The sequence below is a fragment of the Girardinichthys multiradiatus genome, chromosome 3 (genome assembly GCF_021462225.1).
Source record: "Girardinichthys multiradiatus isolate DD_20200921_A chromosome 3, DD_fGirMul_XY1, whole genome shotgun sequence".
In the NCBI taxonomy this organism is placed as follows: domain Eukaryota; kingdom Metazoa; phylum Chordata; class Actinopteri; order Cyprinodontiformes; family Goodeidae; genus Girardinichthys; species Girardinichthys multiradiatus.
The window spans coordinates 43,032,939-43,056,861 of NC_061796.1; the positions used below are offsets into that span (position 1 = coordinate 43,032,939).

The following is a 23,923-nucleotide window of genomic DNA, read 5'->3' on the forward strand; positions in this document are numbered from 1 at the left end:
ATACACGCACAGCAGAGGGGATCATGGCTAGGTCTAAACTAATTCTCCTTAATGGCTTTTCTATGCAGGGATTAACTCCCTAAATCCACACACACAGAGGGTCCAACATGCACAAGCCCACGGCGTAACCGTCACAGTTACACACACTCACACAAAGGAAATGGACAATGGCTGATCTCTTCACAGGGATTTGGTGAGGCTTCAAATGGCCTGTGGGCTACAATTAAAATGTTTGGGACTCAGGAGGAGACTGGAAGGCAGAGGACGGGGGAAGATGGTAAGGCCTGAGAAGACAGTGGAAAAAAGAGAGGAAAGTGTTTAGCAGTCAGGAGCACTGTATGAAGTTCAACTCTCTTTCTCTGAAAGTGTGGTTCTTCACAGCTCTTTTCACAACTCTCATACTCTCATTCCCTTTTTACAGAATCTAGAAATAAAATATTTTGAATCAGAGTCATATTTAGCTCTTTGGTGAAAAATCAAGCACTGCAGAACCAAAGGGGCCACGGAGTGAAAACTAGAACAAACAGAGCATTTTGCAGAAAATGAGTGTTTGTCATTTCTCATTCTAAAGGGTTAAACACATTGCTAGCGTATGATGCCTTATCAGTTTTTGTAGAACAACACTTTTTTGTTGTGTGGAAGCATCACCACCACTGAAGGAACTTCTGTTATGAATCTGTATGATTTGATTAAACTGACTAAGTAAAGTGCCTTCAGATGACGTGTTGTGAATTGGTGCTTTATAAATAAACTGAATTGAATTGTTAGCGGATGTAAGTGTCTCAGCACACCTTAGCGTAACCTGTCCAATGTTAAGGCATTAAAGAGATGTAGGATTGCTTCCTGAGGTCATGATGTGTTTTACCTTAGCTGGTCATATGGACCAGTTAAGGTAAAACACCATAACCATATGATAACTGCTAGGCAGAGATGCAACAAAAGCAGGCTGAATTCAATCCACCATGTTGTCTAGGTCAAAAAGTTGTATAAATGCTGGCTTTAAATAGTTGGTAAAAAAAAAAAAAAAAGTGGGTGTGTATCTGCATGTATGCTTGTTGTTGCCCTGCGACGAACTGTCCATCAGTGTATCCTGCTTCTCGCCCACTGACTGGCACCAGCATCCTGCGCCCAGGTTCAAAAACAACAAAAAAATTTAATTAAACTTTATCTTCAGCTTCAGATCTGGTTTTCTCTTTATTTGATCAAGGTGTGCTTAATTTTTGTCAAACATTGTTTTACAAACAGATACTGTTTTACTTCCGAGTTTATTTGTATATTTTAGATACATGAGTTATGTCACCATGCTTAAAAGATGGCTTATATTTTTTTAGGGTGGGTGTCTGTAACTCCAGTCCTTGAGTGCCACTGTCCTGCAACCCTGCTCCAACACACCTGATTCAGAGGGCTGAATTACCTCATCAAGTTGTCAGCGAATTTTGCGAAGGCCTGGTCATTAACCATTCATTTGATTCAGGTGTGTTGGAGCAGAGACACATCCAAAAGTTGCAGGACAGTGGAACTTGAGGACTGGTGTTGCATACCCCTGCTTTAGAATTACGTTCCAGACATCCCCAGTTTTTGACTTGGATCATTTTGACTTTAATATTATTTATATCAATTGTGGAAATTGACACCAAGTGCAGATTCAAGCTGATATCAGACTGTATGTTCTGAATCTTACAAATGTTCCAGTAATTAAATAATATGTAAAACTATGTTTTCTTTGGCTGGAAATGTAACCAAACTGTCACTGTTCTTCTCAAATGGAATGAGAGGTGTTAATCCAACCTGTAGTCCCTAGGTCCATTGCCTCATCTCCATCCTCTTTCTGACTTTGAGCCCTCCTACATAGTCCTCTCCACCTCATTGCTTGTGTTTCAAGGGTACTTAAAAACTGAAACTTTCAAGGGCACTCTCAAACGTTAACTTACAAATTGAGTTTATGTAAGAGAAAATTATATGTGTATCATCGAGTTTTGTTTGTCTGTGTATGTGATAGAGGCCTACTGTTAAACTAACAGAGACCCAGGAGGTCTTTGCTTCCTTTTTGTCCCCTCTTTCTGTCTCCTGAAGGCATGCAGGCAGGACATTTCACTTTGGCTTGAGTTGTTTGTGTCCATTGAGGTGAAGCCCACCTTAAAGACACTCCACCTTTCTGAATGCAGATACCCTACAGCTATGCAAATCCTCACAAAGAAAGGAAAAAAAGGAAATTTGTGTAAGGAATAATAAATGGCTAACACAACTATTATATCATTTGACTCTTATCAGGTCAGTTGCCAGTTCACACAACAAAAGCCACATCAGTTTGAGATAAAATGATTTCCTGACAACAGTTTCATTGCTTTGATTGGTGAGGATGAGAAGGATAATGCATGCCACCCCACACTTCACATTTACTTCAAAACTCAACTCTCTGACCTCCTCATACACTATTACCAACACATGAACATTTACCTACCACTCCCCTTTCAGGTAGGACACATGTACAACAAAAATGTATCAGGTTTGAGAGGTAAAGAGTAAAAAGCGCTTTAGATAACCATTTGTTGCTTCTTTTCAATCTACAGGGTTATACAGTAAGGCCGATTCCTTACTAACAGTCCATTTTTTCCTGACCTTTGTTTTGGCATAAATGTCTGACAACTGGATACATGTTTAGCCGCTCCTTCTCATCCAGCAACTCCTCACTCCATCTTCTGCTCCACATGCTGGAGATGTGCTAACTGGCCAGTATCTACTGGCGGGTCTTCCCCAGATCATTCTGACTGTGCCTAATGACAAAACCAGCTCCACCTGCAGCAGACACCTCTCTCAGAAGAAAATCTCAAAGTTCAGGTGCTGTTGTTGTGGTTTTTCACAGAATAACCAGCTTTGCTGTCCTTCTTACTGTTGCTCTACACGTCCAACGCCTTCTTCAAGTGTATTGGACTGGAGGCTTTCTGAAGGTTCCTATCATTTCTTGCTCTCTTGTTTGCTTTCCGCTTAGTCAGAGATTTCTCCAACTTCTTGGCATCAACAATTTGTGTTCTGAGAATGTTTCATCATCCAGATTACCTGGATGTCTTTGGCTGCTTAGATGGAGTTAGCAAGCCTTTGAGAGGGCTAGACAGGGACATCCAGCAGTGCCTGCTTCTAGGAACAGTGATGGTTGTTCAGTTTTAGTCAATGATTATATAATGAGAAAGTGGAAAAGCTATTTTGTGGCCAATATCCCAGAAATGGATAACTCAGTGGATGGTTCTTAAACCTGAAAACAGACCGTTGTAGCCAAAGAAATTCTGCTACACTTCAAAATTAACTTAAATGTTTAGTTTAATAACAGTTCATTAAGAACACCCTGAGCAAGGATAGGTTATCTGGAAATTTGCCAAGAAAATGCGTTTGCCTTGTAAAAACATTAGGCAGTGGTGCATTTTTGGCAGTATAATTTTTGCTGTTATTTATTTCTATTATGAGCACAGACGCCATGCTGATGTCATGATTTGGGGTTGTTTGGTTTTTGGTTGCAGGTTTTTCTTCTTATGTTTCTCACATTTGAGGTTTTGAATCATGCTTCTGTTTATGATTTTCCTGGTCATGCTTTAGTTTTTATCTTCTTGTTCATGTTTTGTCAAGTTAGGTTTTTGGATCTGGTTATGCTTTAGTTTCATGTTTTTCTAGTTATGTTTCTATTAGTTTGTATTCAAGAGTCTCTTTTCTGCTCTAGCCATGTTTTGTTCTCTCCTGTCTGTTTTCAATCATCTTCATTCAGTTCACCTGCACCTAGCATTCAGTCTCCTCGTTTCACCTGGTTCTTGCTCCATATATACACATCTGTTCTGTTCATTCCTCGCGGAAACATCACAGTTCATCTGTTTATGCCAAGCCTGTTTTGCTTACGTTTGTCCATGCCTGCATCTGCAACTACGTGTCTGCCTACAAGTTTCTTTTTGGTTATTAAATCTTTTTTCAACTCAACACGCCACGTTGCTTCCTGCTTGTCTGCATTCTGGGGTCCTCCGCCATACCAGCCGCGACAGATGTTTGAAAGAGCAGCCCCTGTAAGACAGGATTTTACTTTTATTTTAAGAGCAAAAACATTATAGTTCATTTTAGACTGTCTTCAGTCTCTTAAATTAGCAATTTGTGCAATTAGCAGCATAACTGTCAAATGTGGGTTTTTTTTTTTTTGGGAATTCTGAGAGAATGTAGATCCTTACCTTAACTGTCCAAAATGTGACGGAGACTGAAGGCTCAAAATGACAAACAGAGCAATGTTGGTGTACTCTTTTTAGTCTTCTTGCTATCTGCTGACAGTATTGCTCTCTCGCTTTCTCACAGTCTGAATGAAAAAATGTTTCCTTTCAAGTAGCCTATAAAATCTGTGTCTTCTTTTTAAACTTCTTACTGACACTAAAATAGTTCAAATTTAGTTTTTTTTTTTTGTTTTTTTTAAAGTAACAGTTCCACTTCAAAATCAGTGCTGTTAGCAAGACCTGGTGGTACTTAGAATAGCGCATTAACTCACCAGTAAAAAAACAAATTTTTGAGTTTCAAACCAGCTCGTCGCTGGCCACTTAAAATTAAGTTGAAAATCATCAAATTCTGCTCACCACCTGTGTACATCTCTAGTTATTTATATCTAATGACAGAAAGCAATGTTGTGAAATATCATTGTGCTTCCAAAAATTAAAAAGATGCACATATTTGGCTGCATGTTTTTACTGTATTTCCCAGATTTCTGGTCCCCCTCTGCATCTGGTTCTTTTGCCCAAGGATAAAACACTGAGCATCAACATGTCCAACAGCTGTGGGACAGATCTTTAGCTCTGTGTGCGTGTGTGTAGGGGTCGTCCGTTGGCAGGAAGCAGTAGGCAGCGAGTGATGTGGTCAGACCCTCTGTCACCATTGAGAGGGAGTGAAAGAGTCCGGTGTCTCTTGTCTTTTTGTCGTCTTCCTGTTGGTTATTTTCTTTTCCTAATGATCTTTTTCTTTCTTTATAAAAGAAAAAGAAAAGAACACAAATAGACAATAGCTCATTTCACTGACAGTGATTCTCAGGCCTTGCTGGAGGATGCAATTAGGCAATTACACTGCTTAACACTGTGTTCCAGTTGGAGCAAACATGACAGAGACTGTTTTTTTCTACAAAGTTGTGCCTTCTGCATTGTTCTCAGGAGAGTACAGCCTGACTTGTTGGTTGAAAGGTAGAAACGGGATGGAGGTTTACACATAATTTTCTACATTAAAAGAAATAAGGATTTAAGAATCAATTCTAATTTAAATAAAAAAGGCCAAAGAAAAGAAATTTAAATCAACAAATTTCAACTGTGGGATTAGTTTTTTTTTTTTTTTTTTTTTTTTTCCTAGAGTTGGTAGAACATTATTTGTAGTCCTAATGTCACGTTTCCCGCAGCAAAGCCAAAGCATTTTTTTTAAATCCGTTAGACTGGATTTATTTTGCTGTTCCTTTCCCACAAACTGTGTTCGCCAAAGCAGTTTCTTTTCTTTTATTGCTGCACAAATAAAATCCTTCTGATCAAACATCAAAATGCTCAGACAAACAAGTGACTCTTTCTGGAATGATTTGTATTCCTCAAGACGAGAAAAAAAGGTTGAGAGAAAAGTCATGGAAAAAGCAGCGTGAGGGGTGAGTGTGGAAAATCATTTTTGTAAATACAATGTGCAAAATCAAAGGAAAATGGAGAGAAAGGGGGGAACGAGGGAGGTGGGTGAGTGGGAGTTAAATTAGGGAGTCAGGGGGAACAATTAGATGGGAATTTCCAGTGTTAGTAAAAGACTGAGCTTTTGTTATGAGTGAGTGAGTGAGTGAGTGAGTGAGTGAGTGAGTGAGTGAGTGAGTGAAAATTTCAGAATATTCAGCAATTTAGAGCAAATCTGCGCTGATTGGGATTACCCTAAAATCAGCAGCAGTTTAGGGTTGCATGTATTACAGACAGCAGAGTCATAATGGCAAAACTAATTGTGGTACTCTGCATCATTAGGAATTATTGCCCATATATCCAGCACCATTAAACATGTTGTTTACTTGAAAAACACCAAAGTTTAGAGTTTCCTTTTCATTCCTAATTTCCAAACAGAGCTGTAATCCAAAATATATTGCTGTCAACACAACTATTAATATGAAATGATGTTATTAAAGTATTTGTGCTTGCAAAATGAAGTGTAGTAGGACCAACATCAACAGAGTCATAAAGACTCATTTTCGAGAATGGATTTGACATTTTTGCTACTTAAATTAAATAGCAGATGTTTCCAATTTTATCCAGACTGTGTATTGTTTGTTACCTCGTGTCACTGGGCTTGCATTTAGGGCCAAAGTCTGTTAACAATGAATAGCAACACATCTTGTAAAATCTTCTCCTGATTTCAAAGCACTTAGCGTTTTAATAAAGGCCCAGCATTTATTTATGTGACAGAACTTTAAAATCTCTGCCTTTTTCTTTTACTTTTATGTTTTGCTGAGGATTTCACATGAGTGCTTTGCTCTTTTTCTGTCCCGATGGAAGAAAGTTTTAAATTGATGAGGCGCAAATCTCCATATTTCTTTCAAATCTTCAAGTCAAACCAACTAGATTTACAAAATTGTCCAACACATGAAAACAAAATATAACTGTAATTGTCCTTTATAGGCAGCACAGTGGACATTTTAATAGAAGACTGAATAATGTTTGTTAATGTAACACAGAGAGAGAAGCACAGCAAACAACACCTGAAAATATACCTATCAGTCAAATAAGGCGACCCAGATTAGAAGGAAGAGAAAACTTAGTAAGGTGTGCAAAATTTCTTTAGATCATTGATTGACCATTTACAGCAACTAGTACTGGCTATGATTGTAGAGTAGAAGTGGAAGTAGAAGGCTGCTTATGGAATCAGGAAAAAGTATTTCCACTCCAAACCTCCCTTCCCAAATGCTCTTCGGTTTTGAAATAGGAAAAACAAAAATCAGCCGTATGGAAACTGATTGTGTATTATCTTGAAAGCTTGAGAAACATTTAGATGCTTTTCTTTAAAAGTCCCCTCAGAAAGTCTTTGACAGGAACTTGTGTGTTGTAACAATCTTGGAGCAAACTGGAGACGCTTCCTGCAACAGTCCTGTCTGTTGTAAGAAACCAACTGATTCTGCTCATACCTGTTTTGGTCCTTACTTTTAAAGAAAAGAAAATTAAAATAAATCTGATTTCTTGGCCTCAAGGCTTTTATAACGAATATGCATTCATTTAATTTGCCCAAAAAGCATACAGAAATTTTTGGGGATGAAAGAAAGGATAAAATTGAGGAAAAAATATATAAAAACTGAAAACCTAAAGGCAGAGAGCTCTATATAAAAGAGAGCGATGGATAAATAACGATACAGGAGACTGAGTGATTGCACTTTTAAATTTCATTTTGCAAAAGAAACCATAGCAGACCAGTTCTGCCCCCTAGAGGAGGTGCATATTTGTGTGTGTACGTGTGTGTGTGTTTGTGTGTTATCTTATGGAAGAGAGGGACATCCTGTGACAGTGACTCAACACTTCCCTCATAGCATGCACACATACACACACACAAACCATGCACAAGTATGCTCATACATGTTTACAGTTTTAAACTTGCTAAAAAAAAAGTTTTCCACACATGCACACAACTAATCACTCACTCACACTGTGATTATCATGTACAGAAATCTTTATTTTGATGGAAAAATCAGAGTTATGCTTTTTAGTTTTGTTTTGCATAAGTCTGTGAGAGAGTGTGTGTGTGTGTGTGTGTGTGTGTAGCTCATGGCCTCAGGTGAAAGCGGTCTGAGAAGTGCTGTGTGGGTGTGGCTTTCAGTGAACAAGCAAGCACGCGAGAGAGAGAGAGAGAGAGAGAGAGAGAGAGAGAGAGAGAGAGAGAGAGAAGGGGACTTAGTCAGAGAGATGTTGATGTTGTCATTCATTTTAAAACAGGACTCCAAGTGGATCACACATACACAGCACTCAGAGTGGAAAGGCAGAAGGGGAGAACTACACCTGTCCCACACACACTCACTATCCTCACAGGCAGACTTCAAGAAAGGATCCCGGTGGTTGTCCCTATGTGTGGATGGGACCAAAGTTACACGGTGAGTGCAAAGCAGCTCCGAACACCCTCTTAGTTTTTATCATTTTACAAACAAGCCTGATATAGAGAAAAACATGACAAACTTTAAGATGTTTTTGCAGCTTATATGAACTGAGTTTTACGTGTAACATTTTTCAACAGAGACGGTCAGTTAAATCAGACATTTTTTTTATTGTTTGGTCTACGTTTCTCTACTTTTATAGTAAATATGCAGCTTGTGATTACTGCTCAGAAATAAGTTTGTATTTCAGTGTCAGTATTGAGATATTTTCTTATTTGGACAATTTTTTGCAGCTTTTTGGGTTTTTTTTGGGGCTGCTGCTTTAGAGTATTTTATTGACCTATTCATAGGATTGTATTGAAATTCAGGCATTTTCTGCTCACTCTTTTACATTTTATTTATTAATTTAGCTCAAAAACAAGTTTTGTTTTTCCAGTAAAGTTTGTTGCCTTTTCTCAACATTGATTAATAACTAAAAATTTTAAGTATTTTCAAGTTTCTCTCTGATTAAAAACAATACATCTTTTCTTGTTAAAGTGTATTTAAATTTGAAATCCCTCTGACTTTGTTCAGGCTCACCTTTTAAATGTCTTCAGTTGGTCTAAATACAAGAGAGATGAATTGTTTCTGGGTTCTTGGTTTCACTATTAGTTTTCGATGCTGCAGCTGTTATGCAAAGGCAGGATTCAAAGTTTTGCTGAGAGCAGAGATATTAAAAAAAGACATTTTCAAATGTGATCTCTGTTTTGATTTGATTCATTTCAATGGCAAATAACGCAGAAACTTCTTCGGCGAGTTTGCAGCTGCTGTCTTTTTACTGGGCATTCTATAGTTTTACAAAGCAAATGATGGATTCTCAGTTTTTTGATGGATTTGAATGTATTTAAAACATTCACTCTATTAATGTTCAATGTTTCAAACAAGTTAAGTTAACATCAACATATGTTTTAAGGATTACTTTTCTTAATGCAACTTTTAGGCAAGGGAGGTCAGTTTTGTAAGAAAAGTGATTAATCCAGGATGCGGCTTTATGTTGCTCTGAAATAGATTTTAATTGAAGCAAAATGATGTTTTAAAATCACTCTGCAATCTGTTCGTCATTTTATTCTTGAGGATCAAAACGCTGTTTGCTTTAGCTAGACTCACTTGGATGTGAAACAATTTTCTTTCTTGTGGCTTCAAATAATTTTGCAGTACTAAGTGTGGTCACTGAAGATCTGCTGCTTTCCTCTCTTCAGTGAGGGACAAGCAGCATGTTTCTCCCCTGTGCGAATTTCTGCTTGTGTGTGTGTGTGTGTGTGTGTGTGTGTGTGTGTGTGTGTGTGTGTGTGTGTGTGTGTGTTTGTGTGTGTGTGTGGGATTGTCTTGGGTGGGATCATGTTTGAAGTTTTGTTTGCGCTGCCATGGCCCCCCAAATGGAAAAGTTTTTTTGACGCTCCCTTCCTCATCTCTCCCCCCTTGTCCGTTACCAACACACACACACGTTTAGACAAGAACACACACGCCGGGAGTTGGGATGATTTGCCGGTTCCACTGCTTTGCCACTCTGCTTCCAATTTTAGCTTCATTCAGACACAGACAGCATTTCCTTCCTCCGTCTTCAACCCCAGGGAGATATGGGGAAGGAGGGGGGCAAGACCGTGGAAACATGGGAAATATTACATTTGTAATGTCTGAGTAAATTCAGTCTGCTTTTGAGAAATAATAGTTGAGTACAGTGTAAATAATAAAAAAGAAGCATGAACATTTTCTTTCTAAGTGAAAAAAGAATTAATCATAATATAGAGAAGTGAAAAGACAAGAAAAATTGCTGATAAACAGATTGTTTGAGCCATATTTGGCTCGTCTTGGAAACTGTTAGACAAATGAATAGTAAAGTGTATATCAACATAAATACATTTTTCAAGACTGACTTCCAGAATTTATTTTATTTCATTGAACAAAAATGTAGAAATAGCAAAAATAGCACAAAATCTTTATATAAATGAATATAAATTGAACATTTGGGAGTGTTTTATTGATTATTTTGCTACATGTTTTTTTATTGCGTTTGAGGACAGTCTTCATCTCACCCTGTATGTCATATAAAGAGATACACATGAAATAAATTGCAAATTGCAAATCACAAAAATCTTTAAAGCAATCATCAGATTCCAAAAGCAGAGAAAATAAAATGAATATAACTTATCAAGTTTGGATATTTAATTATAGTTATGCATGAATTAATTGTTTCCCAAATTAGTTACCATTTAGTCTAAAAAGCTGACATAACGCACACTGGTTGATCCTTTGTGCGCTTTTGTGTGCGCGTGCATATGTTTGTATGACTCCAGCATTACTCAGACCCACCACCCCCGAGTCACCACACATAATTATCAGAGATCTTCCTCTCTTCTCTTTGTCTCTCCTCATCATTGCATTTTATCGTCTTTCATCATGATCTTTATCTTTCTTCCCTCCTTTTTACTTCTTATCAGTTCTTTCCTCCAACATCCTTTCATATCCTTATCTTATTTTGTTTTCTACCATATGCCGTTTTTGTAATTGTTGTATTTTTAGCTTTCTTATCGTATTTCTTGTGTTTTTCTGCTCCTGCTTGCCATGGTTGTGTCTTATTTGTCAATTTGTTTTTACTTTCTATTTCATCTCCCTCCCACCTTACCTCTCCCTTCTAGATGTAACTCTTTTGATACATAAGTTTAAGTGCTTTTATAAAGCAGAGATGATTAAAGACCTTCTACCTCTTTCTTACCCCATCCAGGCGACCTCTCATAGCTCGGCCATGTTGACCAGTGAGGGGGCACGCACTATGGAGCAGGATGACACAAACCACAAGATGGCCTCCACAGCTACCAGCATGGGTCCGGACGGAGCAGAGACGATGACCGACACTGACGTGGACATGGAGATGGAGATAGAGGAGGCCGACATGACACAGTGGACAGAGGCAGAGTTTGAGGAGAAGTGCACATACATTGTCAAAGACACAGCATGTGAGGCGGGGCCAGACGGTGATGTAGCAATGACGATGACAAGAGCTGAGGCATCGCTGCCCAGAAACCTGGTCTCCAAACAACGTGCAGACACCAAGGAGGTCAGGCTCAAACACAGACACTCACAAAACAGACAGGAAAACTTTCTCCCCAGTCTTAACTTTTCAAACACGTTCAGGCAGAGAAAGCCATCTGTACGTTAACAGGAGCGTGAGTCAGATGTGGGTCATGAAGCAGAGAGTAGGGGGGTGTTGTGTCTCCTTGTAAATGTTCACACACACAAACACACACAAAGGAATGTATGTGAATGGGGATTTAAAGTGATGGAGGCACAATTTACACAAAAACAAATTTCATCAGCTTGAATCTATCGGTTAATACTCATATATCACCTCCAAAGATGGCAGTGATTTGATCCTGAACCTTTTGTGTCATGTTCCATAAAACTCCCACCGCACTGAAATACTCATGCCAGCAGCCAGGGGGCACTGTACAGCACCTTAATAAACATCTGACTATTTTAATAGATGTTTTTTTAAGTTTAGAGAGTTTCCAGGAGTTGGAATTGGACATTAAAAAATTAGGATGGCTTACACAGCTCTTCAGTTGATCTTCCTTACAATCAACCACCATGACCTTCCTGATGAATGTAACATTTCTTCATTTCTTATTATGGTTGATCAGTCAAAATGTCAGACAGCCAAAGGTTAAAATAGAGGTTGGGTAATGTGGATCAAAATTACACTTTGTAATTTGTTTAAATGAAACAAACTCAGGGCAGTTGGGTTCTGAAAGTTCAAATCTTTTGTGTAAATATGGATTTGGCTGTAGTGTTTAATAAGCTGTGCTCATTTGCATCCTAATTATGTTTCAAAAATAGTCAGAATAAACTAAGAGTCTTGTCTTTTTTTTCTTTTAACAGCATCTTTGATGTATTGTGGTTTACATTAGAAAGAGGTGCATGACTGCAGGTCAAAAGGTTCCAGCTTTGTCAATTTTGGGACTGTGAATTTATCAGTGAAGCGGTGTGATTGCATAGATTTTCTCATCAGGGGCTTATCAATAGGGGAACTGAGGTAAGAAGGGGAAGGAGGGCGGTAAAGAAGAGTGTGTTTTGCTTACAAGCTGATACGCTATCAGCTAATATTTAGTTTGACCAGGAGAAAAAGAAGGGAAAAGCTGATGAAAGAAAACTGTATTTTGGTCAAAAGGCAGCAGAAGAGCATTTTGGAAGAATGTGCATTTGTTTAAGTGAGAAAAGAAAGATAATGAGTTCTTGTGCACACATTAGTGCAGCTCTATGTTTAGTCCTGTGAAGGGAAAATAAGGAAAAGGGGATTTCCCACGTCACTGGGAGAAGAAAGGGTTTGGGAAAAACTCGAGTGTTTCTCTTCTTTTCATGGCTTGAGTCTAGTCGCCACATAATCCCTCACCTTTCTCTTCTTCTTCTCACCTTGTTGTTTGATTGAATGACACCATGAAGATTTTTTTTTTCAATCGAGTATCTGAATGTTTTAACCTGAAGTATCTGAGGTGGCAGTGGTTTGGGTTTGATGTGGCAACCACTGAAGAGCAGGAGATTTAAAAGAGAAAGAGATTTTTTTTTTACTTATTCTTTAACCATACATGCGAGCTCGAAGTGATGTGGAGCGTGCCCATCATAATCAATCATCTCCTCTGCTGACAGCTGCTTGATTGTGTGTGTCTGAAGCTAAAAGAAGTCTTAATGAGACTTGTCACTGATAGATGTGCACGACAGTTTGCCAAAAACAGACGCAAACTTTACCAAATGTTTACCTGCCTGGGTCTGTCCGTGTCGCCATGCAGGTGGTCGGAGTGTGCAGCAGGGAGTATATCCCCAAAGGAACCCGCTTCGGTCCCCTGGTGGGCGAGATCTACACAGCCGACAGTGTCCCCAAAGACGCCAACCGGAAGTACTTCTGGAGGGTGAGTACGCCGGTGCAAAACACACACATTTCCTCCGAAGCCGGAGAGACCCCTTCCTGTGACGTCTCACACTTCAAAACGCAGTCAGTTGGACAGGAAACAGGGCTTGCTGTTTTTCTCTCAGTGTGTGCGGATGTGATGTCACCTTCACATAACATGTCAGACTCAGGTTCCTGTAAATCCACACAGAATCGTACGCAGTTAAAACACGCTCCATCACTACCGGTAACTCGCACCGAGACAGCACACGCTCACGAACCACCTACATGGTCGCCACCTACACACTGGAGTGTGTGTGTGTGAGTGAGTGTGTTTAGTGGGTTTGACTCGCTTAAAAGAAAAAGTGTAACCACAAGCAGAAACTTAAGTCATTAAAGTTCCATTCATGCTCATATCTCACTTTCTCACAAGAAGAGAGATGAGAGAAACGGGAGGCAGAGAGATAGTAGGGGGAATGAAAAAGAAACACACAGGGGGAGGGGGGTGGTAGCTTAAAAATGACTTGATCCTTCCTTTCTCTTTTCAATATAAAAGAGGATCTCCTCCGTGAAAGACTTTCTGTCTGTCTTTTTTTTGCCTCGCTGAAGGTAATGAAGACGGAGAGAGATGGTAAGATGCGAGAGATGGAGTTAAGAAGATAAAGGGTTAAAAATGTACTAGATACAGCACTAGATGGGCTGAAGTTAATAATACCTGAGGTTAATCTAATGCTTTAAACTAATATAAAACATTTTTTTACTTACAACTTAGATTCATTTACAAGTTTTTTTTTTTTTATATAGTTGTGCCTCTTTTACAGATTAACGGTGGGCTGTTACTTGTTCGTTAAACGTCCTTTGATGATATAACCAAGTTTCAACCCTTTTGTTCCATTTTTGCTGTTTTGATTTCAATGGTTTTTACATTTTCTATCTTAAAAAAAAAAAAAAGTTTACTTTATAATAGGAAGATAAAACACTAAAATAAATTTTAACTTTCTTGTAAAATTTACAATTCCGCCAAAAACAAATATCATTTTCTTTTACTCTAGATCTTCGTGGATGGTGAGTTTCACCACTTTGTGGACGGTCTGGATGAGGCCCGCTCCAACTGGATGCGGTACGTGAACCCGGCCAAATTGGCAGCAGAGCAGAACCTGGCGGCATGCCAGAATGGCATGGAGATTTATTTCTACACTGTGAAGCCCATCCCAGCCGGCGCTGAGCTGCTCGTCTGGTACTGTCATGACTTCGCCCGCCGCCTGAGATACCCACCATCAGGGGAAGTGATGATGCAAAAACTCAGTGAGTTCAACAACTTTTTTTGAGTCATCTATTCATGAGCAGTAAGGCTGATGTGTAGTACTGTGTAAATTCATTAGACGATAAATGATTCTTCTGTGTATTAAAATATAAAAGTTTGCCTAGAGATCAGGAGGTTTCATTAAATGCCCAAAAAGAGTGACCAGCATGCATAACATTGAATCAATCAGCAGCGCATGTCCATGTGTCTTAAATGTGTCCTGTCGTCGTTATTAAAGCCTGTTTTTGAGTGTAGCTATGTCTCCTTCCTCTCTCAGCGTTAGTCTGTCATTATCTTTCTCTCTCTTAAACACACACACAAAATACAAGACCAACATCCTTTCATCTCTGTCAGTGCCATCGTTGTATTCTTGTGTGCGTCTGTGTATGTGTGTGTGTGTGTGTGTGTGTGTGTGCCAGTGACAGTGTAATTACACGCAGGGTTATATGGCCCCTAATGCCACAGTCTTACACACTTAAAGACCTGCTTTTAACATAAAAGTTCTCAAACACACACACGGCCTTGCTCAACCTCAATAAAAGCAGCAGAGACAAAGCGTGTTTGCTTGATTCTTCACTGGTCGTTTTTATAAGAAAGTAACCTTAAAGTATCTCTGTATCCACAAAATCATAAAAATCTAACGTACTATGGCAAGTTTTAGCCATTATTCTGATGGGTTTTGTTTTTTTTAAATATCAACAGAAAAATTCACATCACACTCAAATTTGTTCCACAGCAGACAGACTGCACTCATCCACTTTAGCTGAGCTGATCAAAGAGTGAGGGAGCTCAGAGGAAAACAAAGCCTGAGAGCAGGAGTTGAGTGGTTTCCAGGTGTGACTGCAGGCTAATAGCAGTCTTAAGGTGGCAGAGGAACCAGCACACCCAGCCAGAGTGGCTCCACTACCCAGGGAAAAATGCGCATGACCTGGGGGACTGAAACAGGAGGGATCCGCTGATCCCCCTCCTCCTTTATCTCAACACATTGGGAACTTACTATATGAGTCGTCTTTAATTAGCCTCATCTGTCATTTGAGCCCCGCAGGTCTCTGCTGACCTGCAGTTGACTTTAAAACAGATTTTTGTACCTGGATTTCTTTTGGCTGCACTTGTCTCTGGGCCCAAGATCTACGAGTTTCAAGGCCTTTTGTCTTTTTTTCTCAGCCATCTGAATTTACACTCCTAAAATGAGTATACTGTCTGTTACTGTGGCTCGCAAGAGGTTATCTCTACAAGCAAAGTAAATAATAATGTCATTGGCTGAGTAAAACCAAGAAAACCACAATCTTTCTGAGTAAGTAACGTTAGACCGAAACTCAGTTTAAGGGCAAAAGGTAAAAGAGGAGGAAGCTGGCAAGATAAGTCCCTGTAATTGCACATACTAAATATGAATAATGTGCAAACCAATCATTAAAGTTGGAAGCCAGTATGTAATCTTTCGTGTTAAATTTTCAGGAGTGGGGGAGGGTATGTATGACTAAAAGTAGTTTGGAATAGCATGCATACATTTGAATTATCACACATGGACAATACAATGTTTAGCAAATCCCAACTATTAATACAATTCCTTGCATAAGAATTCATAACCCCTAACCCTAACCTCTCTAAACATTGTGGAATGTTAAAACCACAAGCTTCTATATATTTTTTATGGATTTTAAGTAACAACCGAAGAAAAAGTATTGCATAATTGTCATGTGGAAGATAATGATTCATATTTTCTAAATAAAATTAAAAAATAACAATCTGAAATGTTTGCCATCCCCTATAAAAAATCATCTGCAACCAAATTGCCTTCAGAGGTCACAATAAAGGAAAATATATTTCATTATATTTTTATGAAAGGTTGTGGAGCAGTTTAAAGTAGGATTAGGTGTTAAAACAATATCCTCAACCCGACCATGATCAGAACATGAAAAGAGTAAAGCACAACTGCAAATCTACCAAGACAACATGAATGGCCTGCTATGTGTGGCAGAAAACTAACAATGTACGAAACCCTAAACACAAAATCCTCACTGTGAAACATGGTGTTGGCAGCATCATGCTATGGGAATACCTTTCTTCAGGCTCTTCAGGCTCTCCAGACACATGGAAGCTGTTGATGGGAGTTCATAGATAGATGGATGGAGCTAAATTCAAGGCAATCCAGGAAGAAAACCTGTTTGAGGTTGTAAAAGACTTGTGACTAAGCCACAGTTTGTTCTTTCAGCAGGGCAGTAAATGTTTTCAATCAAAGCACATTCCTTTGTTAGAATGGCTCATTATTCATTTAGAAACAAATCTGATTGAGAACAATGAAAATTGACACTTAACCTAATTTGATTAAACATGAGAAATTTTCCAAAGAATAATGGGCAACGATTTCAGTCTCTAGGTGTGCAAAGCTGGTAGAGACATTCCCTATCTGATTTCCAATTGTTTTGCAAGATATTGACAAAAGGGGGAGGGCTTGATGCCAGAACGTTTTTGACACATTACTGTGTGTTGGTCAATGACATAAATTCCCAATAAAATACACTGTAGTTGAACATATATCAATACATTTTATAGCTAATATGTAGTGGTCTTTTCCAGTTTTTAAAAGCACCTTTGCACACATTGACTACATTGCTACTAACACAACTTAGAAAATAATTTTTACAGATTTGGGTCTGTTGTACTAAGGGGGGCACCAGAGTTTCTGGCCAAATTAGATGACATCCTGTATTGCATTCCTAAATGGTAGGGAGAGACAATAAATGTTGTCTGTATCATTTCTCTTTGCGTAGCCTCTTTCCAGTACAGTCATTAGAAAACCAGACGTGTGTGTATGTGTGAGCAAAATGAGCATGCATCGCTGTCTCACTCCCGCACTTTCTCCTCTCCCTACTTCTCTCGCTCTTATTGCTGCTGTCATCTTGCATTCTTCAAGCTTTAGCACTCGAGAGCACCTGTCATCCATGTGAGAGTGTGTGAGTGTGTGTCTTCAAAGATACTCAAAAAACCGTCTCTCTTCCCACACTCATGCTGATACAAGGGCAACATGCCGACACATTTACACACTCCTTTTCATCTCAAACACATGCAAGCTCACATAACAAGCTTGTGTGTGTGTCGGCCAATAACCCTGATATATACGTGCCACTTAAAGAGACCAGAGAGGAGACAGAGGAGGGTTTGGTAGAGCCACACCTCCTGCCCACTCGGCTGACTACTTGAACTTCCTGGCAGAAGGGCCGTGTTGACAGATTGATATCTCCAAGATGGCCGACCTGTTTGTTTTCTAAAAGAGGGATGGAGGGAGGAGGAAGAGGAGGAGGAGGAGGAAGGCTAACTGATAACCCCAGTGTTTACACACTGCCGCTATTACTGGTGAAAGGGTCACTGACTGAGTGTGTGTGTGAGTGTGGAAGGTGAATCGTAGGGGAAAGAGAAGTAAATTTCACCAGTACTGCATTTGGGATTTTCTTTGACAGCCTCCATTTCTCTCACACACACTTTCTCACAGACAGACAGACACACACACACACACAGAGAGAGTCCCCTCTGGGCGACCTCATGGTGAAAAGTTAGCTGGGCAGTAAAGGAGCTTTAAGATAATAGACTCCTGCATTTTAAGACTCATCTGTGGCAATTTAGCAGCCGAGATGTGCTACTAACTGACATCCCGGGGCTTTTAGAATGTGTGTAAGTGAGCTCCCCTCCCTAATCCGCTCTTTCATGATGAGGAGGCAGCAGTAGGTGTGAGTGATTAAAGGGAGGAAGCTCTCTAACTTACCCTTCGACCTGGAAACAATAGCAAATGGCCAGGAAAGGCTGCAGAGTAAGAGCTTGATCAGAAGTGTGTGCAAGTTGTTCAGAAGAGGAAGAGTCAACATATCAGACAGAGGCCTTTGTCTAGAGGCGCCTCCGTGTGTGTGTGTACCTTGTCACATGGTGTGGGGCGTGTTTGTGTGTGCTCTGAGGCGGGCAGGTGGAGGCCAAGCTTTTTCTAAGGATATCTGCAGCAGGAAACCCTTCATCAGCCCTGTCTGTCTGTCTGCCAACATTCTGATTTTATCTTGATTTTATAGGCAAACACGCATCACATGCCCCACACACAACCCCTGAAGGCAGATGTCACGCCTCACTTCCTGTGGATTGCTCCTTACCTTGCCCCTCAACCTCGTTCATCACTTCTGTCACCCTAATTAGTCCTGTGACTTAATTATGCTGTTCCTTCATTCAATTCAGTTCATTCATATAACTCCAAATGAGATCAGATGTCATTTTAAGGAGCTCTACAAAGTGGTATAATTCATATGCACTTATATATAATCCAAACCAATTTAAAACTAATTAAAATAAATTTAATTAATTCATACCTTCACATTTAATTTAATTTAATTACAGACAGTGTAATTCTTTCCAATTTTTTTATACTTTAGATGTATCATTTTTAACACTAATCTTGATTTAAAGGACTTTCAGTGTTTATGCTGAGTTTAGTATCTCATCATATGCAGTATGTGGGCTGCTATGTGGATCCATTTGATGACCTACTTTTCTTTGTTTGTATTTACAGAGCAGTCATTTATGGAAGTTAAACAGCAGCAGGTGGACAGAGAGGAAAGCCCAGTTGAAGCATCCAGTCCGTTTCCTGTCTCAATTACTCCCAGTCCGCCCAAGAGGGAGCATAGCGTCCTGTCCATTCTCCGTGGCACTAACAGCACCTCATCATCCTTGGCCCCCAAGAGGGAGCCCAGCCGCCCTCTTCCCACCCGCCCACGTTGTGCTGATAGCCCGGAGCGGCTTCTGTACCCCCGTGCCATCTACCCGGCTCTCAGGCCCCATTTTCCCCTCTCTGAAGACATTCTCAAACCCAACCAGCTTGGTTACCCTTTAACTCATTCTCCTGGCAAACAGTCATCAGTCACACCAAGCCCACCTGCAAGAAGCAGCCCAGGCACCAGCCCTCATAGTAGCCCTTCTGGTCCAGCATTATCACCGGTTTCTTTTTACCCTTACCCTGGTTACTCCCCTCCATCTGCCCCACTGTCTTCAACATTCTACACTCCTGGGCCACAGTACTCGCGTTACCTCCTACCCCATCATTATCCTCTACCTGGTGGTGGTGTCCCAACCGTGGGAGGGATATTTCCTAGAATCTATCCAGTCTACGGCAGCCTATTGCCCCATCATTTGCCCCTCCTGCCTTCTGACACTGCAGGGAGGCGTCTTGTAATACCTGAACCTGTGCACCCCTCCTCAATCTCTGCTCACAGAGACTATTTCCTGCCCGGGCCAAGAAGTGCCTTCTCAACTGCTACTTCTTTGAGAGACAAAGCAGCAGCTCACAGCTCTTATCCTGGGCACCCTAACCCACATGGATCAGCTCACACTCCCTCCAGCAGCTCCCCAACTGCCGGCACAGCACCTCCCAGTGAGCAGTTGCCAACCAAGCCTACCTCAGCCCATCTGGGAAACACTAGTGAACATCACCCAGATGAAGAGGCTATTAATCTGACCAAAGTGAAGCGTGGCGCAGGGTCAGCGGGCTACAAGGCATTGCCTTACCCTCTGAAAAAGCAAAATGGAAAAATTAAGTACGAGTGCAACGTGTGCAGTAAGACCTTCGGGCAGCTGTCAAACCTAAAGGTAAACTTTGTGATATGCTCTGTTAATATATTTCAGCATCAGGTCTGCTGATCTGATTTATTACCCTGCTATCATTCCTGCAATCTGAAAGGCATGCAGTGTATCTAGTAGGGCGTAGAGCAAGTTTATGGTACTTAGAGTGTCCCCAGATGTTTCTATATCATAATAATCAGTGGAATTATCTGAAAAAAACTAAGCAGATTTGCTCTTCTTTTCCATTTTACTCATAGGTTCATCTTCGAGTGCACAGTGGAGAAAGACCGTTCAAATGTCAAACCTGTAACAAAGGCTTCACTCAACTTGCTCATCTGCAAAAACACTACCTGGTTCACACTGGGGAGAAACCACATGAATGTCAGGTGAGAAAAGATGTTTTAAAAGAGCTGATTTCATGCATAGTTAATGTGTAATAACTCACATGTGGCTACAAGCTGCTTATTTCCTATGTTCTGTGTTATATGTTTCAGGTTTGCCACAAGCGATTCAGCAGCACCAGCAACCTGAAAACTCACCTGCGCCTTCACTCAGGGGAGAAGCCCTATCACTGCAAGCTCTGTCCAGCTAAATTCACCCAGTTTGTCCACCTCAAGCTGCACAAGCGCTTACACTCCCGTGAACGTCCACATAAGTGCCCCCACTGCCACCACCACTACATCCACCTGGTTAGCCTGCGACTACACCTGAAGGGTTACTGCCTGGCTGCAAGCTCCGGTTCTGGCAGTCCGAATGTTTCGAGTCAAGCTGCCTTGGAGGAGGTGCATCGCGCCAATGAAGAGATCGAGCGCTTCGACGTCAGTGAGCACGCTGAGCGACTGGAGCAGCTGCAGGGAGGAGTGGAGATAGATGCCATGTTGGAGAAACAGGTCTTGGGGATGCTGTGGAGAGAGACCGACCTCAAGTCCCCCAACTTTCTTCCCAGTTACAATGGCACTGCTACAGAGCTTCTGTCTGCAGGTTACGGTGCATTCGAGTCCTCGAACGAGACGTCGGTTATCAAGATGCGCCGCAGCACCCCCATCCCACCACTTGCTGCTAGCATTACTGTCAAGCAGGAGTCAGAGGATCGTACATAATAGAGCTTTATTATGTGCAAGACACATGAAAAAAGATTTTGGACTGCATGGTGGACTTGTTGCCAGGAGCAACAGCTGTAAATAAATAATTATCTATTGTCATCCCTATGAACACGCCATGCTTTGTACCTATCAGGGACTCACACTCAGGGCTGCAAGAGACAATGTCCCATGACTACTTAGTGGTTTCCGTGTTTATTACTCCTAGATAATCACCTAAAAAGGATTTTTTCTTTAATGTTATTAATATAATTCTATTATCATTGTCATTTTGATTGATTTTGTCTTTTTTCCAACATTTTTGTTTTTGATAAATAGGCTGTTGTATAATCTAACTTATTATACATTTAATTTTGTGTCTGCAAAAGCAATAAGTGAATGGATTGCTGACTTACGGGGTGAAAACAATTATTTTTGTTAATTTTAATTTTTTATTCCCTGTGGCATTTTCTCTGTAAATAGTTACTCTTTTATTGCCCATATTAGTCTCTTCTGATCAATAAAAGCAGGGATGTCCATTCTACAGGACCTATCTATTTAAATCCTAGTAGTGAAGTAGCAGGTGGAAAATGCAGGAAAAGTACGGCACATAAATTAGTTCATTTCCAAAGAAGAGTTCAGCCTTTCTGGATCTCTCCCCTTAAGTGTCTTTGTCCCTTTCTGATATGTCCTTAATTTAAATGAAACATAAAAGGGCATTTTTTTGTATATTTTTCACAACAGTTACCTCAGTGTGGATGTGATGATATGTGTGTTTGTGTGTTCAAAGGGACAGCTGAAGGTAGGATTTTTTTAATATTTATTAGATTTTCTTTTCTACTTGAAGAAGAATAAACCAAACTGAACTGGAGAGCAGCTCTTTATGCGGTCCAAAGGAGCGGCATAGCCCGCTAAATGTAGCACATAATGGACTCAGGAGGCTGATTAGCCATCATTTCCCCTGTTCTTCCCTTTTGTTTTCTATCCTTGCTTTTATTAAATACTGTTAGTAACCAACAGGGATTTCAATATGTTGGGAATCTACACTAGATTTAAAAAAAACAAAGTTCATTTGGCTTTAATTTCCAAAACAATCTAAACAGAGGAAGGACTAAAATAACGAAAACAGGAAGATATATGTTGTGTAGAGGATGAAGTGTTTGCTCCTGTTTTGTACATATTGTTTTATGTTGTTCTTGCTGTTTTTATTTGTTGTTTTATTTTTGAGAAACAGCCCCATCCATCTACTGCCTTGTTAAGAACACCTAAGCACCTCGGCCCTCTTTAATGCACTGGCCCCCTCCTCTCACTTTATCCCTTCAGTGCCGATGCTTGTATCATACACTGTGTACAGTATCTGTAAAACTGGTCTAAACCTTATTGTTACTACAGCAGCTGTGATTTTCTGTAGCAGGTGCACTTCAACAACCTGAACTCTGAAGTTGTTGTTACTTTCTCTGTTTCATTATGATTCAAATGTTCGACCAAAGCTTTTCTCTTTCTCCAGTCAGAGCTTCCACTCCAGAGGAGAACCTCCTAAAATACCTGTCTCTGTTTACATACTGGTTTACAAAGTTATTTATGTGCAAAATGTCAAAAAGTGTAAATTATGATATAAATGCTCACTGCTCTAATCTAAACTCTAAGGCTCTGTGGCTCTTTTTCTCTTTTTTATTTAAAATAAATACGAAAACTAATACAAACACAAATCAAAAACTTCTAATTTTATAGGCCAAAAGAATCTTGCATCTTATTTTTTATTTTCCACTATTTAGACATGTGATACATATACTGTAGCACCAAAAGAAACAGCCCACACAAGCACACAACAAATACTATTTTGACCTCTGGTTTTAGAGTAACAAATGTGAATGCAGCCAGAGAGGACAAGAGCTAAAGTCCTGCAGGATTCTCATTTTACATCGTAACTCTGCCTGGCTTCAACCTGAGACGAGGTCTAATCACTCAGAATAACTAAGAACACCTGGGTGTAAAAGATGTATTAAATTCAAGCTAAAATATAAGGGTAATAGAAATGTAAGAAAACAGAATAAAAACATTAAAAGACTAAGATACATGTAAAAACAGTGGAAGGCTCAGTTTTTAATAGACTGTTTTTTTCTTTGTTGTTTCCTTTAACCTTACAGCTCAAGATTTCTTGTTTTTTATCACTGAGGCCAAAGTTAAGCAGTCTCTTTGGTAGAAAGTCGTGAATGTTTATGTCTGTGTCCTTCCAATTCCAAGCTTTAAGACTAGTGCAGGAAATGGGAACACAGCTTCCGCTGCCTATAGGGTGCAGTAACTGTCGTCTGTCTTTTGTCCTACAGTACAGGAGACGGACAACATGGCTTATTTCAGAGCTTTAGCTCATGTTAAATGTGGACATTTACAGTCTGGAAGAGAGATTGTTATCCAATTACAAGCTTCAACTCTACAGTCATTTAAAACAATAAAAACAACAAAAGCATTATATTTTTGATAAAACAAATTATTGGAAAAAAATGAGTCATGAGTTGATATAAATTAAGTGTAAAACAAGCTTTTAAAAATATTTACGTTTAAATGAACATACATAGACGTGTGTCTTTGTAAGCTCCTAACATAAATAATCTGTCTTCAGAGCATGGTGCTTTACAGCACTTGAGACGGGATGACAGGAGAACCTGTTTTTTTTATTATCTAAAATGGCACAAGTTTATAACATGTTTTACCAGTTCAGGTTGTGGGAATGCTATTGCTTTCATTTTGTTGCTGCATCACTTTTGCACCAGCGCTTTGAGTGTCTCGTTGCTGAAAAGCGCTATATAAATAAACTTACCTTACCTTACCTTACCTTACCTTACCAGGGGTGATGCTAAAGTTTGGTTCTTTCCATAAAGAAGCACATGCTTCAGTAAAAGAACAGTAAAAAGACCATGATAGGATAAAAAACACAATAA

General features: G+C 39.8%; 1 protein-coding gene across 1 annotated transcript; it reads left to right on the top strand.

The window, feature by feature from the left end:
- The first annotated feature begins 7,940 nt into the window (after positions 1-7,940).
- On the top strand, positions 7,941-22,624 carry prdm1a (PR domain containing 1a, with ZNF domain). Its single transcript, XM_047362046.1, has 7 exons — positions 7,941-8,092; positions 10,854-11,186; positions 12,913-13,032; positions 14,063-14,315; positions 18,860-19,932; positions 20,163-20,291; positions 20,400-22,624. The coding sequence occupies exons 1-7, from the start codon at positions 8,066-8,068 to the stop codon at positions 21,003-21,005; spliced, it is 2,541 nt and encodes an 846-aa protein (XP_047218002.1). The 5' UTR covers positions 7,941-8,065; the 3' UTR covers positions 21,006-22,624.
- Positions 22,625-23,923: the final 1,299 nt, after the last annotated feature.